Here is an 18,797-nt window from a genome sequence, read left to right as displayed (position 1 = left end):
CTGACAGTAGAAGGCTTGGGAAGGGCTCTGATGACATCTTGCCAAGAAAAAGCAGGCGTATCTGAGAGGGGAGCAGGACTTGATTAAGATTTAGAGGTTTCATGGAAGCCACTTGTGGGCCATGAGGGCAGGGGGTGTCTGTTCATTCACGTCTTTGTTGGAGAAAGCTGCAAAGAAGACCTGAGGTGTGAACTGAAACTACAGTTCTTGTAACGCTTTGTTTTGTGTCTGACCACGGCAGCTCATGTTAGCTGCGGTTTCTACACACTTTTGACTTTAGACACCAATTTAAGTGCCAGATCACACTGGAGTTAGTGTGCTTGTTCTCTTGCAAAGGACTACAAGTTCATCTGCTCTTAAAAGCCATGCTGCCTAAACTGTACAAGAACAGTTCAAAGAATGGAACCTCGCACATCTCTGATTATGTCTCTCGTAAACATGTAGAGAGAGAAGCAGCTTAATCAAGTTTGGTTTCTAAATTATACAGTATAGCTAAAATCACTGTATGCTAGCATAATTTATCTGTGCTAGGGGGTTGGGGTTTTTTTGGCTTAACTATGTTGGCAAAAGAAAATTACACGTTATGCAAGACTTATTCCAGTAGAAATTTGGAAAAATTCCAGTAGAAGGCTGGAAACTGAGCAGCCTTCTGTGGAGGCCAACAGTTTCTGTAGTTGAAATCTTCAAAGGCTGGGGCTAAATTACCAAGCCCATTTTTCCCTCCCCATGATGAGTAATGCTTCTCCTGATTTTTTTATTTTATTTTATTTATTTTAAGGAGTAATGCAGAGTGCAGAGGACAGTGCAGCTTGAACACTCATACCACACTAATGGAAAAAAATTATTTGCAGCAAAAGATGACATCTACATTTTTGCTCATTGGTCATCTCATTCCACTGATACCTCTGTTCAGTGCTGGTAAGTTAAATATGTTGTTGAAATTACCATTTTAAAAAAGAAAACCTGCAAGAGACAAGTTAGGTGTATTTAGTAGAGAAGAGTTACTGAGAACAAATAGTGGGTCTGGGGTTTGTTTTCGCTTCAGCGTATTGAAGATATACTGAATGCGTGTTCTTGGATTGAAGTTGTACTGGGGATGGAATGGGCAAATTGACATAAATATTTTTAAATCTAGCAACATTAATTTAGGGTCCTGAGGCTTTGATCAGCCTCTCCACGATTCCTATGAAGAAAGCCCAAAGAGATTGGCTTTTTTGACTTAAAGTTAGCTGTTGAATGACTTCTCTAAGAGTCAGATTGTGACTTTAGTTCTGAAAGCAGTAGGGCTCAGTTTCCTTTACAATTAACCAATAAAATTTTTAGTGTTGGATCTAATTTTTCAGTAAAGTTTAGGACTGCATAAGTTAGTGATGCTTGTCTTGCCACTCTTGGCATAAGCAGTCTAATATTAATGTGTCTGAATTAGTTTAAGCTCCATAGAGCCTACTTGGAAATCTTTAAATTAAGTGATAGGAAGGTGCTGGGACTGGAAAGATTACTGAAGACTCTTTTATTTTGAAAGTGAATACATTAGCTTTGTATTTATGTAGTCATTCAGCAAGATTTGTAAAATCGGTTCAGTTGTATGTTCTGCAGTTTCATAGGAATTCAGTGTTGCACGTGTACGCAAAAGTTGGGGAGCTTTTAAAATCTGCTTTATAGCCAGATGACCTGCTCTATTTGTGCTAAGCTAGTATTCTCCAAGTAGTTTTTGCTTGCAGATTTGGGTTTCTTGATGACTTCTTGCAGTATCTGTCCTTCTTAGTCCAGTATTTTTTTGGCTGATGTTTAAAAAACCTGCTTGCTAGGCTGTATGATTGCGCCTCGTCAACTTGTTACACAACCATAATTATAAAAATTCTGTTTATGTTTGCCTTTTATATGATGTCCAGAATAATATTTATAATTTTAAAGGGCTTTCTGGATAGAGATGACAGAAATTGCAAATGTAGTAAAGAAATAATACATGATACTCAAGACTTCTAAATCTAAATACTGTGCCTCTCCAAATTTCCTTTGTATTATGTTGGATTCAAAACCTGCCTGGACGCCTTTCTATGTGATCTTATCTAGGTGTTCCTGCTCCAGCAGGGGGATTGGACTAGATGATCTTTCGAGGTCCCTTCCAATCCTTCACATTCTGTGGTTCACAGTGAGGTCTTGATCTCATTCCATACTGTCTTGTGCTTTGGGTCAAAAACCATCTTTCCACTGCGCCCTCCTCCTGCCGCCCCTCCCCTTTTTTTCCCCTCCTCTTATTTGTTTTTGGCCCTGCAATCATAATGGCCAGAATACTGTGAGGAGCTCTGCACTGCTACTGCTTGCACCATGCTTTACATAGATAGTATCTACATTAAGAATCTGGTAATTCTGCAAAAGTACTAACATGCTCACATAACAAGGACATGACAAGTGTGTTGTGAAGCTTGTGTTGTGTGGTGAACCCTGGTTTGCACTGAGGCTATTGGACTTACATGTGCTTTTTGCTAACTGCCTTAATAGAGGGAAGTTGTGACTTAAGATTTGTAAAATGTGTGCTAAACAAACAAAAAATGGTAGCCTTGTGATGTTTTAATGGTAAATTGTTACAGAAAGTTTATTTTCTAATTCTGTGTAACTTGGAATGGATGTTAGCACCTCTAAACCATAGAAGTACACAAATTAAAAGCATTGAGTTTTTTCTTTTTTTTTAATAGAAGAATGCGTTATTTGTGATTACTTTGTGCTTGTTGGAGAGCCTACAGCTATTAGTTGCCCAATAATTACATTACCAGTGCTTCACTCTGATTACAATCTGACGTGGTATAAAAATGGTACCGCTACACCAGTAACCACAGAGCGAGATGCCAGGATCCATCAGCGAGAGGGCTTGCTTTGGTTTATTCCTGCAGCACTGGAAGATTCTGGACTTTATGAATGTGGTGTAAGGTAAGGAAGGAAGGAGGGAAACGACTGGCTTACTGATGCTTGCAAGTGTGATACTCGTGGAACTTGAGTGTACAGAATTTTTTGTTTTAGATAAGAGCACTTAGATCAGTTGAAAGCACTGTTTTGATCATGCTCTTTGTTTCTGCATGCTACCTTTTTTCCTTCTCTTCCACACAGGTAGCATTGCAAAAGTGGTTCACACAGAACACTTTGTCTTAAAGCATGATAGTATTAACAGTGGTTTGTATGGGTTGGTTGTTTGTGTTGTTTCCTTTGGATGAATTGTAAGGAAATTCTTAACTGTTTCAGCTTTTCTTCCGTTTAAATTGCTGCTTGATACTGACAGATTAGAAGAACACTTTTATTTCTTCATTCACCGTGCTCAAATGGAAGAGAAGGATCTAAGGGGAGCAAACTCTGCATGTTAGGCAGTATCACCACATACAGACTTTCTGGATCGCTTAGCAACTTCCTGAGAATCCTTTTAGAAATTTACAAATTAAAAGGCAAACAACTCCTCTTATGTTTTATTTTAAAACATTACCAAATGTTACCGGTCAAAAATGAGAATGCATGTAAAGAGCAAAGCCATGTGCTTGTCAGCTTTAGAGACAGTGGAAGTAATGCGTCCCCAGTACTGCTCAAAAGATCTGAGTGCACAGAGAAGAAAAAAGGAATAGATTCTTTTCGCCTCTTTGGTACTTGAAAGCTTTTGCCATATTTACAGCTCAGATTAGTGCACTGGAATTCACCACTTTAGGTGCTCAAATCTTATTTATAATGTTTGAAATTCACCATGTGCTGAACAGGAAATTCATTTTGGGAAGACACACAGAAATTATTCTGTTCCTTGTGGTCTTGGCATAGCACACTGTGAACAGCCAATGCAGCTTTTTGGGCGACCTAAAATTTTTTTTGGTAGTGTTTTGGATTGGGTGTTGGGTTTTTTGTTTTGTTTTGTTTTTTTAGTGTATTAAGTGTGCATACAGTACACCAGTTATGCTGAAGGGATTTGGGTTGTGACTATAGTAACAGTGATCAGCAAAAACTTTGGTGTAGGCACAGGTCACAGACCTTTTCACCTTCCTGCTCCTGAGTTGGTAGTGAAGCTAAACTTGGGAGTCAGAAGAAATGTAATACTTTCAAAGCTACCCAGTTAAATAATTTTAATGTAGTCTTTCCTGCTATGTTTCTAGTTACTCTAGCTATGAGATGTGTTCCCGTGGGCACCTCGCATCCCTGGCTTGTATAATGTCAGCAGGACAAGAAACTTGCCAAAGTTCTGTTGTGTTAATTGTAGACTACTTTTTGTGCATCAGTCACTTAAACCTTAATTACAGAGCTTGTCAAGGTGCAGTGTACAGAAGTGGAACCCAAGACCGTCAAAACATGCAGTTCACTCTTCTGGAAACTTCTTCTTTAGCACAGCATTGAGAAATTAAGAGTTGAGCAGTGAATTAATAGAGAGTATTCCTTTACTTCTGGCATAGGCTTCTGGTTTCTAGTGCTATCTCTCCTCTGTAGATCTACTGTACCACAGGTTCTTGTGAGCTCTTGGTGTGAAACGGTTTCACATTGATATTGCACCTTGATATATGTGTTATTCAAAAGCTCTGTCTGTCTTCTGCTAAGACTTACAGACTGTCTTTCTTGATATGTCCCTCCAAGGAACACAGAGATAAACCTGTCTTCTCCTGTTCATTTGGTACCGAGGGTGTTCCTGCACAGATATGTTTTGGGTTCCCCTGCACTACTATGTGCTGGCAAATGTAGTGCTGAAGGTGGCAAGGCTGGATTGGTGCTGTGGGCTCCATAGAGTGTCAGCTCTGAGAAGTCCTGGCTTCCCCTCTGGTGCTTCCATAGCAGACCTTGCTTCTCACAACACAAAATCAGAGCTTATTCCCACCTCTCAGTCTGGAACAGGGAGTGAGGAGCTGAGGATGGTGTTTAGAATCATAGAATCATTAAGGTTGGAAAAGACCTCCAAGATCACCAAGTCCAGCCGTCAAGTGTTTAAGAGCTAGGGTGGCTGTAGCGGGAGTGTTGGAGGCCAAGGCTGGTGGAAATGCTGAAGTCCCTCTCTGTAAAATCTCTGACTTGCTGGAAACGAGGAACCTTATTGTTAATGACCTGACTTGTCTGCTATTCTCATTACAGGAGCCTTAACCACTCTAACCAAAAAACTATAAACTTAACAGTTTTTAAGAATGATAATGGTTTGTGTTTTAATGAAAAAATGAAATTTGAACAAAAAGTGATGAGCAAAAATACTGGAAAGATTATATGCCCTGATCTAGAACACTTTAAAGATGAAGACAATAATCAACCTGAAGTACACTGGTATAAGGTATTGTGCATGTGTATTTCAGATATACAAGACAGGAAAGAATCTGTTTAAAAAGTGCTGTGAAGTAACTGTGAAAAGTAGATTTTGGAATGGAAAGTTTTTCTCTACAGTTGAAGTAAGACCTCTATCTTGCTGCACTATTGGGGAGATGTAAGGAGATATGGGAGACATATTTAAAAACAAAAGAATTGTCCATTTTTGGACTGTAAGTTTTGTCAGCATCAAAACCATCTGTTTTGGTTTGTTAATTTGTGAAAATCTAGTTTATCCTTTGATTATTTAATGTTGATAATAAGTTTAAAAATGTGTATGTTTTGTTAAATACAAGGCTCTGCATAATTATTTCAGTTTCACAGAATATCAGGCTTGTTCTATCTGTAGATCATGGTGTGTTATTCTTATGCTTCTTGCTTGGATTCTGCCAAAATGTAGACTATGCAAGCTTAGAAACAAATATTTTGTTCATGTTAAGGTAAAATTCTAAAGCAGTTCAATCTTAGTTCTGATGCTGGTATTAAAATAGCTACAAGGGCCTGGATATGTAAAATAACCTTGATGCTGCACCTCTACATTTTCTTTTGAGATGAGGTGATTCTAAACTGCTTATACATCAGGGAAGAGAAGGAAGTTTTTCACTGTATTTGCATTGCCACAGAAGTGGTAATACACCCAACAAACAGCACAAGGCACTGCTACAGCAGCTCTCCTTCTTCCCAGGGAAGCTGGAGTGCAGGCATGTATTCTCATAAACTCTGCTATATGCATAATAGCTTTTATTGCACTTGAGATAGATATCTGTCAAGCTATTAAATGAAGGCAGTGAACTAAAACACAGCATTTGGAAAACTTAAAGGATTGGCTTCAGTGATTGTTAAAAAGTACAAATGCAGCAGGATGTCGTCAGGCTTCATGTTGAGTATAGTGATGCTTGGACAAGAACCCACATTGTGGCTTTCAAAAAAAAATCAGTATTTGGCAAGTATTTTGATAATCAGTACAGTTCAGTAGTTTATTTAATTATCAGATTATTAGTGCCCTTAAATCACAGGTACTTTTGATGTATTTAGGAGTGTAAGTCTGGATTTCTTCAAGACAAGCGACTTCTTTTGGCAGAGGGTGAAAATGCTGTATTGATTTACAACGTAACTGTACAAGACAGAGGAAACTACACGTGCCGTATGATATACACATATATGGGAAAACAATATAATATTTCACGAACCATGAGCCTAGAGGTTAAAGGTGAGTGCATTCAGGTTATTCTCCTCTCTTTTTGTCTCTGCTGTAAATATTTGTATGCAGGCATAGGCTATTTGGCATGTTACTTTTCAGCTCTCTGAAATTAGAGTTGCAAATCTTTAATTTTTTTCCTGAAGCTAAAACTAAAATACAGCAATGCATGTTGCTACCCCTGAGCATTGCTTCTGAGGAAGAATTATCATGGGGAAATGAGAAATGCAGGATTAGGAAGAAGGAAGCAGTGGTTACTGGCGTGGTTTGTTTTTGCTAAAACAAATAATGCACTGTTAATTCTTTATTTTTAAAAAGAAGAATTTTTGCTGAGACCACTGCAGCAAAACTCCTGCTTGTGAACTTACTTTACAAAGTTCACTAGAATCTCAGTTGATGGGAAAGGAGATGTGACAAGCTGTATAAGTTCTGTAAGATTAATAAATCTTCCTCTGTAAAGGACTGGCTTACTGTTGGCACTTGGTTGTGCTTTCCTGCATCTAACAGGATGCAGAGCTGGCTGTCTCACTGTCCCGTACTGTCCTTTATCACCGTGATCATTGCGATTGTGTCTTTGTTGGCAGCATTGCTGACCGGTACCATGATAGCAGTTCTGTCAGAAAAGTTGACTGGAGGTAGAGTGCCCATCTTTCTAGATTAAATGAAAATTCAGACTTTAGATAGGCGATACAAGAACAGTGGGTTGTTAGCAGTGAGTCTGATTACTGTGCAGAATGATACAATTCCAGCCCAGTTTAAGAGTGTGCATGTTTACTCTTTTACTTAAATAGATATTCATCTGATCTAAGAGGTGGACGAGACAATCCCTCTTTCTATTCCTTACCCATCTCTCTGACAAAGGTTTTTTGGTTTTGTTTTCTGGTTTTGTATTATTTTTATATCAACTGCCAGTAAATTTGAGTTGGTTTTTTTTTTAAAAAGTATGTTCATAGAATCACAGAATCATAGAATGGTATGGGTTGGAAAGATCATCTAGTTCCAACCCCCCTGCCATGGGCAGGGACACCTTCTACTAGACCAGGTTGCTCAAAGCCTCATCCAACCTTGAGCACTTCAAGGTACGCTAAAGCCTTCTGATAACTTGGAAGCTAAAATAGAATAATTTGGGTAGAGTACAGCAAATCCCATGAGGTATTTTTCTGTTGGAAATTTGAAACTGGTAGTAAGTATGACGCTACAATAGTACCAAACAATAAAACAAAACCATTGTAAAACTGTCAGTTGAAGTAAATTGTGGAACTCTTCTTGCCTGAAGATTTTGTTTTTCTTTTTCTGTTAGAAAGACCACTGCAGATAAGACCAGAGTTTATTTATCCGAAGAACAATACAATTGAAGTAGAACTGGGTAAGTAGTGACTGTTTAAGAAGTCATTAACATTCATTAAAACAAATAAGCTCCTAGTCTTTCTGAAATAACATGTTAACAGTTCCACTGACTTCAGCAAGACTAAGAGATAGGTGCACAGATTGAGGATACGTGGAAGACAGATGGTAGAACAAGATTCCCACAGGTAATTTGCTGGGGGAATAACTTTGTGCCTAAGATTGGAGTCTCTTGACCAGCAGTATTGGGTGGGATGCATTTATTTATTATTGCACTCTATCTTTTGTACCACTTCTCAGTGTCTGTGTTGTGACATATTCTCAGTTATCTGTGGAAATGTGGTTACATCTATGTAACATGTTAGGATAGTTCAGTTAAGTAATTTTTTTTTCTCCTCCGGTATGTTTCCTGTCTCCCTTCCTTGTCCACAACCTGGATTTTGTTCCTCTTTCTAGGGTATTAAAAAGTTTCAGATACTGATCTTTTGTGAAACAGTGAGCTACTAGTTGATGGATATCCCAGGTATTGTTTATCTTAGAATCTCTTATTTAAGAAATTTCTGGATATACTGAATAACTTCTTCCCAGTGAGGACAGCCAGGCAGTGCAGCAGGCTGCCTAGAGAGGTTGTGCAGTCTCTTCCATGGGATGTTTTGGAACCTGACTGGATAAAGCTCTGAGCAGCCTGGTCTGACCTCGGAGGTGGCCCTGCTTTGAGCAGGAAATTGAACTAGAGACCTCCCAAAGTCCTTTCCAACCTCAATTATTCTGTGATTCTGTGGGCCAAGTATATGGTATGCAAATCTGGTCCTAAGCAAAACTATACATGTTTAGATTGTGCCATATATTGGGGAATGATCTATTAGAGAGCAGTGAAGGGGAAAGGGATCTGGGAGTCCTGGTGGACAGCAGGATGACCATGAGCCAGCACTGTGCCCTTGTGGCCAGGAAGGCCAATGGCATCCTGGGGTGCATTAGAAGGGGTGTGGTTAGTAGGTCAAGAGAGGTTCTCTGTTCTCCTCCCCCTCTACTCTGCCCTGGTGAGGCTGCATCTGGAATATTGTGTCCAGTTCTGGGCCCCACAGTTCAAGAAGGACAGGGAACTGCTTGAGAGAGCCCAGTGCAGAGCCACCAAGATGATTAAGGGAGTGGAGCGTCTCCCTGATGAGGAAAGGCTGAGGGAGCTGGGTCTCTTTAGCTTGGAGAAGAGGAGACTGAGGGGTAACCTCATTAATGTTTATAAATATGTAAAGGGTGAGTGTCACAAGGATGGAGCTAGACTCTTCTTGGTGACAACCAACGATAGGACAAGAGGCAATGGGTGCAAGCAGGAAGTTCTGCTTAAACTTGAAAAGAAACTTCTTTGCTGTGAGGGTGACAGAGCACTGGAACAGGCTGCCCAGGGAGGTTGTGGAGTCTCCTTCTCCTCTGGATGCCTTCCTGTGTGATCTCATCTAGGTGTTCCTGCTCGGGCAGGGGGATTGGACTGGATGATCTTTTGAGGTCCCTTCCAATCTCTAACATTCTGTGATATATCAGACAGAGCTGTGTTCTACTAAAGTAGTCCAGAAGAATGAGTTTTGGAGCTACTTGAACTATAATTATTTTGTCTTGTTTTGCACCAAGAACTGTTTCAAACATAACATTTGATTAAAAAGGACGTTAATGGATTTTGGAGAAGCATGATTGACTGTTTACTAGAATTTCCTAGTGTAGGATCTAAGCTGTCTTTTAATCTTTTGAGGAAGGATCGTTACCAATTAGGTCATTAGAGAAGCCCCGAGGGAAGGTTGCACTGGGGCTGTGGCACCGTACGGGAGGTGAGGCCTCAGCATTGTGTATTATTCTTACCTGTGTCACACTGATTGGAGTCCTGCAGAACATGGTTACTTTTGCTGCTGCTTTTTTTGACGTTGACCTTGTAAATACTGTGCATATCAGGTGTTCTTTTCTCATGTTGAGGCTTCATGCTGCTTTTCACATTATGTGAAACACTTTGGCCCAAATTCTAACTTTGAGTTTATGGTATTAAACTAAAGAGTGAAGGGCACTGAAATACTGGTGAGTTTTGTGGTTTTCTTTGTTTGGTTTTTGTTTTGTTGTTGTTGTTGCAGTTGTCTTGGGGTTTTTTTGGCTGTTTTCTTTTGGTTTTGACCACAACAGCTTGTGAAAGACACCTCCCTCTGAAGTTGCCAGCTTCTGGTGAAGGTTGGTAGATTTTGACCAGAATAATGAATGAGCTTTAATAGAAATTATGTTCCTCCAAAGTCCAGAAGGCTTTGTTTTAAACAGTGGGAATATTCAGGATGTAATACAAACAGTATTATTTTATAGACTTACTGTCCTGCAGTCTTCAGATGGTTATTTAATTCTGCTGGAAATATTCAGAAATTGCTCATCGGCTTCTTTGGCTTCATTACAATTACATGCCTGAAAAACTTTGTGCTAACTAATAAATTTGTTCACCAAGTCTTACATTGGAATAGGGAGACTTGTCACTTGTCACAATCATTTTTTACCTCACACAACCGTAATCTTTGTGTGAAAACTTTCCTTTTTTTTTTTTTTTTTTTTTTTTGGAATTGTAACTGTGAAAGAAATGAAGTAATAGAATACTAGAAACAACTTCCCTTACTGCATCTCCCACCCATTGAAATGTCATGTAAATCTTGACCCTAGTTCTGACTGGTAACTAGCTGTAACTTCCCATTTAATTCAGAAGAATTCTTACATCTACTCAGAAGGAATCTGCTTTGCATAGGCCCTTAAAAGGCTCTTTAATTTACTGAAGACATCCTTTAGGATTTTCTTAATCCTTGACAGTACTTGCTGAGAAAATGGAGAATAGAGCAGTTAGTCCAGGGGCTGCCTGTGGCTCTCAGCCTATACTAAGATGTGTTATAGGACAACTTGTTTAGACTCCTTATTTTAGAATAGCATTTGGTCCATATTTTTTATGGCTTGGACTCTGCATTAACTAAAAGTTGCTGATGTATTATTGGATGCATTAAACCAGCGAAGATGAACAAACCTGGATTGCCTTACAGGCGTTAGGAAAGCAGTCACATGTGAGACTAAAAGGAGACACAGAGCCTCTGCCCACAGAGCGGGTTTATTGTGGCTACTGAAAACTACAAATGATTCCCTTTTACAGGGGGACCCTTTAAAGGAAGTTGGTAAAGTTTTTTGATTTTATTTTTTCTTTTAAAAAAGGCTCTGTCATTCAAAAGTAATATTCTCTGTCCAGTACCTTTAATAGGATGCTGTGGGTTGGGAGGGGGGAGTATTCTATTAAATGCCTGCTGTGGGGTAGAACCTGGAAACACCTGCATGAACCTGGCAATACCTGTATGCTTTTTGAATGAGAAATGGCAGAAAAAGGTTGTATAGACACTTAACAGTACATTAATGAATGTATGGCAGTGGAGGCCATGGAACACTTTAGGGGTTTTCTTCCTTTTGAAGAGCTCTGCAATGCACTAAACCACATCTTTAGAAAAATTTATTATGAGGGAAAAGATTGGGGAGCATTTGTGATTTCTGTGTGAACTCGTGTTCAAGTAACTGCTTTGCGTGTGAGCTGAAGGTTTATTCCATACTTTTGATAGAGACTGTCCCTTGGTGGAAGCATCTAGATCTGATGTGGTTCTAGGAAATGCAACACTGAGATCTTTACATAGGTGAACTGAGAGCACACATTCTCCTATCCAGCACATAACTTCCATGGGTAAAATACAGAAGGACTCCAAGAAAGCTGCCTACCTTCCTTTAAATGGAGTTCTCTGAGGTACATTGGCAATAAATACATTCTGCAACTTGGCTTGCTTTCTTGATACTGAGGCATTCTGTAAGGTCTGGACTCTTGGTGGCAAAGAAGCTGAGTGGCAGGGGAGTTTGCTCTGGGAGCAGACTGTGAGAGTATTCAGAAACCATCCCCAGTGGACAGTGTTGGCTAAAAGGCTCTGATCTGGACAAAAGATATGTGTGGTCACTAAGAATGGGATTCAGCTCCAGGGTGTAGTTGTCTGTACATGAGTATCTGCATATGAGCTAGAGTCCTTAATTCATGCTGTTATCAACAGGGGCTGAATTCAGTTGCCTACACATAGATGTCTTGTGCTGTTTTGGGTGGTCTGGCTATTCCAGCCGTGCAGGTTTCTTGAAGATCTGGAATTCTATCTGCCAGCTCCATACAGATGCCTTGGATGGTGGAGAGCATCTCAGATGTCACCATACTGTGTACATGCAACTGATTTGAGCTCTGGAGATCTTTCAGTGGAGTCTGGAGAGCCATTCAATTGATAAGGTCCAGGTGTCTACTTTAATGTGAGTGGACTCCAGCTGAGCTGAACTCTGTTACTAGCTTAGACATCTAGCTAGTAGACATGTACATGTAGGCATGAACATTTAGACACATTTAGGATGGAATTTATATCCAGATCAGAGACACTCAAGTGTGCATGAGTTTTAAGGACTCTTGCTTTTCGTAAGGTATGTGCGTTTTCTGATATCCCTCCTTTTCCCAGCTGTTCCCCAATCACTTGATCCTGCTTCTGTTACAAGACCTTCACTGCCATATTTAAGTGTTTTTTTGTTTTTTTTGTAGGCTCTCATGTAGTTATGGAATGTAATATATCGAGTGGCATAAATGGCTTGATTCCATTCTGGCAAGTTAATGATGAGGATGTTGATAGCTTTGATATCACCTACAGGGAGCAATTTTATGAGTAAGTATCCTTATACATTGAATTGCAAATGCATTTCTAAGTGAAGTGATCTGCAGTAATTTGCAGTGAATTCACCATGAAGTTGAGTACTAGTCAAATGTCAGTAGTCATTGAAAGATTGATTAAAAGTCTGCATCAAGTACATCATATTCTTATTGCTTGATTTAAAAAAACCCATTATAAATACTGATATATCTGATACAAATGCAATGAAGCAATCATATGTAGGTTTTTCTAATGCTGTTGTGAAACATTTAATTTTGTAAGGCTTATTCATGGATTTGTTCTTATGCAATCCTTTTTGCTAATAGATTAAGGCCTGCCCTGTATCATTAATATGGGAAGGATAGATTGTTCCAAGGAAAAAAATCACTTCATTTATTTTTATTTGTGAAGTTGGTCCTTTTCTAAGTACAGACACAGCTGCTAATGCTCAAGAAAAAAGCAGAAGCTCTTGTTGCAGGACATTTACAAAGTTTTTTTTATATTCAGAAAAATTAAACACAGATTAGGCTGATAAAACCAGCAATTTGTTTCAAGAGAATAGGGCCTTTGTTACTCAGTGACTGGTCTGTGCTGTCGCAGAGTGTGGATGTGCTGTTGGCTTTCTCATTGTATCAAGCACTGCTGTTAAATATAACCCTTAAAGTGTAGTGCAAAGAAGAAAGAAAAAAAAAAAAATCTTAGCTGATCAGTTCACGCTCATGCAGAAGCATTGCCGTCTCCACAAAGTACCATCATCAGTGCAAAATACAGCTAGAGAGTTAGGCTGCAGGCTGCTTTTAAAATTATAGTTTTCATTCACCTGTGTCAGACCTCCAGAAGGAATCTTATTTCTACTTTGTCCCCAGGTTCCTTTAGGAGGAATTATTACTTTCATTATTGATCTGTATACCTTGTTGTTTGCCTGTGTTAGGGCCCCAGCTTAGGGTCTGTAAGGCACAAGTAAGTCCATTATTCAGGCGTGAAGTTTCTCAGCTTTACCAGTTAAGACACATGTGCAGCTCTGTGTAGCTGTGCTTAAAGTTACTATAACTGCAGCTTCTTCTGAAACCAACTCCGTGCTGCATCTTCCTGAAAAGCATTTAATATATTTAACTTAAAGCAATTCTCTATTAAGATTATTGGCTTGCTTGGGAAGTGATCTCCACTTCTAATCACTACCCTGTCTGATAATTTTCCCGTGCCAGAGATGGAGATGTGCAAAATACATCCTGTGCAAGTTCTAATGAGGATTAATAGTTCAAAGTAAGTTATCCATTATCGGAGAAATTAATCTAATTGCAATAATAATGTTTTATTTCAAAAAAATAGTAGTAATTTCTCAACAATTAAATTTGTGGAGCATTTGCTAGTAGCAAAGCACACTGTAGGCCAACATAATGGACTTTAGGACTTCAGTTTAGGAGGAAGTTCTTTCCTCTGCTGGGAGGAAAGTTAAAACTGACTTGAACAAATCTGAACATGTTGCAAAGTGATGAGGTTTGTATTGGCATCTCATGACAGAAGTTGCTGGTAATTATATGTGTAATAGAAACTGGTTCTTCAGGATATTCTGCAAAAAGAGTTTTCCTCCTTGAGTACATAAGGTCACATCACTTTAGTACATAGTGTAGGATGCAGGATAGCATGTTATATCTTCGAGCCTCTTGTGGCAATAGGTATCAGACATAAAGGGAGTATCACTGTGTGTGTTGTCATTTGACACCAGAGCCACACAGCTTTTGTGAAGTTTGTTCATCACCATTGATCGTGGACACTGTGGGCTCAGGGAGTCTGTTAGTGTGCTTAGAAAGGTTTCTGTTGCATCATCAATATAAAGAATCCTGGAAGGTTATTTTTCTCTTGACACTTTTATTACTAGTTATTACTGGTTTGAATGATCTTTCAGTCACAGAATCATTTAGGTTGGAAGGGACTTCCTGAGATTGTCTATTCCAACCCCCCTGTTCAAGCAGGAGTGAGATAGAGCAGGTTGCTCAGGGCCATGTCCAGTTGGGTTTTGAATACCTCCACAGGTAGAGACTTCACAGCTTCTCTGGGCAGCCTGTTTCAGTGTTTGACCACTGTGACAGTAAGAAAAGTGTTAAGATGGAGTTGCAGGTGGGAAAGTGTTTCAGTTTGTGCTCATTGCCTCTTGTCCTGTCAGTGGGCACTACTGAAAGGAGGCTGTCTCCCTCTTCTCCACTCCCTCCCATCAGGTATTTACACACATTGATCAGATCCACCCCCTGCCCCTGAGCCTTCTCTTCCCCAGGCTAAAGAGTCCCTACATGACAGATGCTTCACTCCCTTAATCATTTTCACGACCCTGCACTGGACTTGCTCCAGTAAATCCATGTCCCTCTCCTCCTGGGGAGCCCAGAACTGGCCACACTACTTCAAGTGTGGCCTCACCAGTACAGAGCAGAGGGGAAAGATCACCTTCCTCAGCCAGCTGGCAACATTTTTCTTAATGCAGTCCAGGATGCCTGGGGACTGGTTATTCCACCTCAGGTGCAGGATTTGCATTTTGTGTTGAACTTCATGAGGTTACTGTGGTCAACCTATTTCTCCAGCCTGACAGGTTTCCTCTGGATTGCAGCGTGACTGGTGTATCAGCCATCCCTTAGAGTTTTGCATCATCTGCAGAACTGCTAATGGTGCGCTCTGCCCCACTCATCAAAAAAACCCCAGCAACCCAGTGTGTATGGAAAATGCCAGGTCACCTCTGGTCCTGAAACTGTTTGATACAGAGGTGCTATTTACTGTGCTTCACTGGCTTCTTAGGTTTATAGAGGTAAAAAATGAATGTTCTGGTATTTGTGGATAGATGAATTGATCCCATATTAAGCACTGATATTTCAGTTTCTCTACAGATGTTTCCTTTTTACCCTTTTTTAATGACAGAGAGGAGATGCCTCATGGACTTGCTGTATCTGGAACAAAATTTAACATTTCAAAAGTGAAAGTAAAGGATTATGCTCATAAATTTTTCTGTCATTTCATATATGCTTCTCAACAATTTACAGCCTACATCAAATTGGAACGCCCAGGTAAGAGATCTCATCTTGATGAAATGCTGATCAGTGATGCTTACTTCTCAGTTAGCTTGACAACACCCTACTTGATAAAGCTAAAACTGCACGTACCATTGTGCAAAGCGGGCAATGCAGCTCAATATGTTTCTTTGTGAACTTTTTGTCATATCCTTATCAAAATTAAAGAAAGTAGCACTTTTACTTTACTTTGTATTCTCCCATTCAGTGTTTTTGAGAAACAAAGAAAGACTCCAATTTATTTGAAGCAAGTATGAGACCTCAGTGGCATACTGTGCTTTGTTTTACACACTTGTACTTAAAGAAGGATGTGAATCAGAGAAGATCATAAGAACAGTGAAATTGGCAAATTAGCTGAAAGAGTTGGGGGGAAGACATAACTAAGTGTGGAACAGACTGTCAAAAGGACATGAATGTATATGTGGACCTGGTTGTCCTTTTCTTCAGTAAGAAATAATAGGCTCAGATTTCCAGCAGAAAGGAGAAAAAAAAATAATGTAGGAGAAACTCTTTAACAGTGATGATAGTGAAGGGATTGAATAGATTGCTTGGAAAGGTTATGGACTTTCCATAACTGATGTATGTGCTGTGTCTTCACCTTCTAGATAGGCTCATGCATGTTGATTGGGAACATCCTGCCACTTGTTGCAGACCCCAGTCTTGCGCTCAGAAACAAGGATAAGTTCGACCTGTTGCTGGCTAGCATTAAATTTTCTTTTTAGTAGATTAACTTAAGGGTAAAATAAGCTTTAAAAACTCAAATGCAAGGCTGAAGAAATTAATTATTTTTATTTAAAAACAGATACACATAAAAGCAAATCACCAGATACTATAAGTGCCCACTTCTTAAATTTTAAGTGCCCAAGCTGCAGAAGAACCTCTGGTCTGTTGAGCTTGTATTGAGTTGGCTTTGTCAAGTGTTATTCTCAAACTTACCTTTATGGCCACAGTAGCCACGTTGTAAACAAATAATTGACTAAAAGTGGATCTGAGCTCTAGTTTGTTACATAACTCTTAAGTTCTTCATAAAGATTGTCAGGGTAGGATTCAACATCAGGAATCCTATAACTAATCATGAACTAAAAAATGCAGTTTGAGGGTGTTTGTTTTAAGGACAACAAATCTGTTAAAGGACAACAAATTAGTAGGTTCAATGACAGATCTTCGAAGAAGCTAGGGATGATGGAAAGCTGGTTGATCTGAGGAGAATAGCATGGTCAGGAAATTGCCTCCCCACCTCTGATTTTCCCGCTTTCTGACTGATAAAATTTTGTACAAGAATTCTCACTCTACTGCTGCACTGGGATATACGTCAATCTTTTGCTGTTTCAGGTGAAGAGTTACCTTTGTTTGTCACATTGCTGAGGTATCTCTTCTCTGGAAGATAAAAGTAGGCTTGTCAAACAACAGTATTTGCAGAAAGCATACATGAAAATCTTTTGGTCCTAGTAATTAATTCCTTTTTTTAATATTTTAATAACTAAACAATTTTGAACGTCTCTTTTGTCTTTCTCTGCTTCTAGTGTGTAACTGTGTTTTGTTTATTTTCTTTCTTCTTATTCCGCTCTACTGCAGCTCAGAACATTCAGGGTTACCTAATTGGAGGAGGAATTTCTTTGGTATTTTTAGTATTTTTTACTGTCATTATCTACAAGATCTTCAAAATTGATATTGTGCTTTGGTATCGGGACTCCTGCCGTCCTTTCCTGGGTAAAAAAGGTACCTTTGTGTAACAGTGCTGTGTGTTGTAATGTGCCTTCAGTTTCCCTTGCAAAGCAGTGAGTTAACCTTGTGGAGTGTGATTGGTCTTCCTTGGGATTTTTGCAAGGATAGCATGTTTTTAGGATGTTTAGGATTAGTTCAGATAACAAAAGCATCTACAGGGGAAAAATCTGCAACTTTCCAGGAAGCCAGTTCAATCATGCTATACCCTGAAGACCCACTTCAGTGGTTTGAATGCTGTGCTGACAGCAGTTGTTCAGATTTCTGTTAATTCGTGTTCTTACAGAAAGCAGTAATACAGTAGAATTGTTGGGTGGTTTTTATTTTCCATAGATGAACCAGGACAAATTTCACTTTCTTCTCTTTTCTATTTGAAGGCACTTCTGATTATTTTACTTTCTGTAAATTCCTGGCATTCAGAAAAGTGTTGATAGGGGTGCTGTATGAGAGTATACTGAAGTATAGATCATTTTCAAACATCTGAGAGGAGGTACATGGATAGAGAAATAGAAGATACCTTCTAGAGGTATTGAGGTCCTGTTAGATCTCTTTGAAATCTTTTAAATTGGGTCTTTCTGAAAATTTTGTTCCAAAATATCTAACACCATTCTCAGAATCACAGAATGGTAGGGGTTGGAAGGCACCTCTGGAGATCACCGTGTCCAACCCCCCTGCCAAAGCAGGCTCACATAGAGCAAGCTGCACAGGACTGCATTTTTAAATATCTCCAGAGAAGGAGACCCCACAGCCTCTCTGGGCAGCCTGTCCCAGTGCTCTGTTACCCTCACAGTAAAGAAGTTTTTCCTCATGTTTAAGCGAAACCTCCCGTGTTCCAGCTTTTGCCTGTTGCCCCTTGTCCTGTCAGTGGCCACCACTGAAAAGAGTCTGGCCCCATCCTCTTGACACCTGCCCTTTAGATATTTGTAAACATCGATAAGGTCCCCCCTCAGTCTTTTCTCCAGGCTAAACAGACCCAACTCTCTCAGTCTGTCCTCATAAGGCAGATGTTCCAGCTCCTTAATCATCTCTGCAGCCCTCCACTGGACTCTCTCTAGAAGTTCCCTGTCTGTCTTGAACTGGAGGGTCCAGAACTGGACACAGTACTCCAGATGTGGCCTCACCAGGGCAGAGTAGAGGGGAAGGAGAACCTCCCTCGACCTGCTGGTCACATTCTTCTTAATGCACCCCAGGATGCTATTGGCTTCCTGGCCACAAGGGCACATTGTTGGCTCATGGTCAACTGGTCATCTACCAGTACTCCCAGGTCATTCACTGCAGGGCTGCTTTCCAGCAGATCAACTTCCAACCCGTACTGGTGCCGGGGGTTATTCCTCCCCAGGTGCAGGACCCTACACTTGCCCTCACTGAACGTCATCAGGTTCCTCTGTGCCCAACTCTCCAGCCTGTCCAGATCTCGCTGAGTGGCAGCACAGCCTTCTGGGGTATCAGCCATTCCTCCCC

The 18,797-nt window shown here is 40.0% G+C and overlaps 1 protein-coding gene across 1 annotated transcript in view; it reads left to right on the top strand.

The window, feature by feature from the left end:
• Window positions 1-17,333, top strand: part of LOC104520472 (interleukin-1 receptor type 1) — a gene marked incomplete at its 3' end in the record, with an annotated part of 20,454 nt that extends 3,121 nt beyond the window's left edge. Inside the window, exons 3-10 of the mRNA XM_010162171.2 lie at window positions 852-918; window positions 2,697-2,928; window positions 5,086-5,275; window positions 6,343-6,517; window positions 7,806-7,871; window positions 12,456-12,576; window positions 15,466-15,611; window positions 17,190-17,333. Coding sequence (XP_010160473.1) covers window positions 852-918; window positions 2,697-2,928; window positions 5,086-5,275; window positions 6,343-6,517; window positions 7,806-7,871; window positions 12,456-12,576; window positions 15,466-15,611; window positions 17,190-17,333 — 1,141 coding nt within the window. The remainder of the gene's footprint in view (window positions 1-851; window positions 919-2,696; window positions 2,929-5,085; window positions 5,276-6,342; window positions 6,518-7,805; window positions 7,872-12,455; window positions 12,577-15,465; window positions 15,612-17,189) is intronic.
• Window positions 17,334-18,797: the final 1,464 nt, after the last annotated feature.

Source organism: Antrostomus carolinensis, unplaced genomic scaffold (assembly GCF_000700745.2).
Source record: "Antrostomus carolinensis isolate BGI_N321 unplaced genomic scaffold, ASM70074v2 scaffold10232, whole genome shotgun sequence".
Lineage (NCBI taxonomy): Eukaryota > Metazoa > Chordata > Aves > Caprimulgiformes > Caprimulgidae > Antrostomus > Antrostomus carolinensis.
The sequence above is the reverse complement of the archived record's forward strand: the minus strand, read 5'-3'. Positions and strand labels throughout refer to the sequence as shown.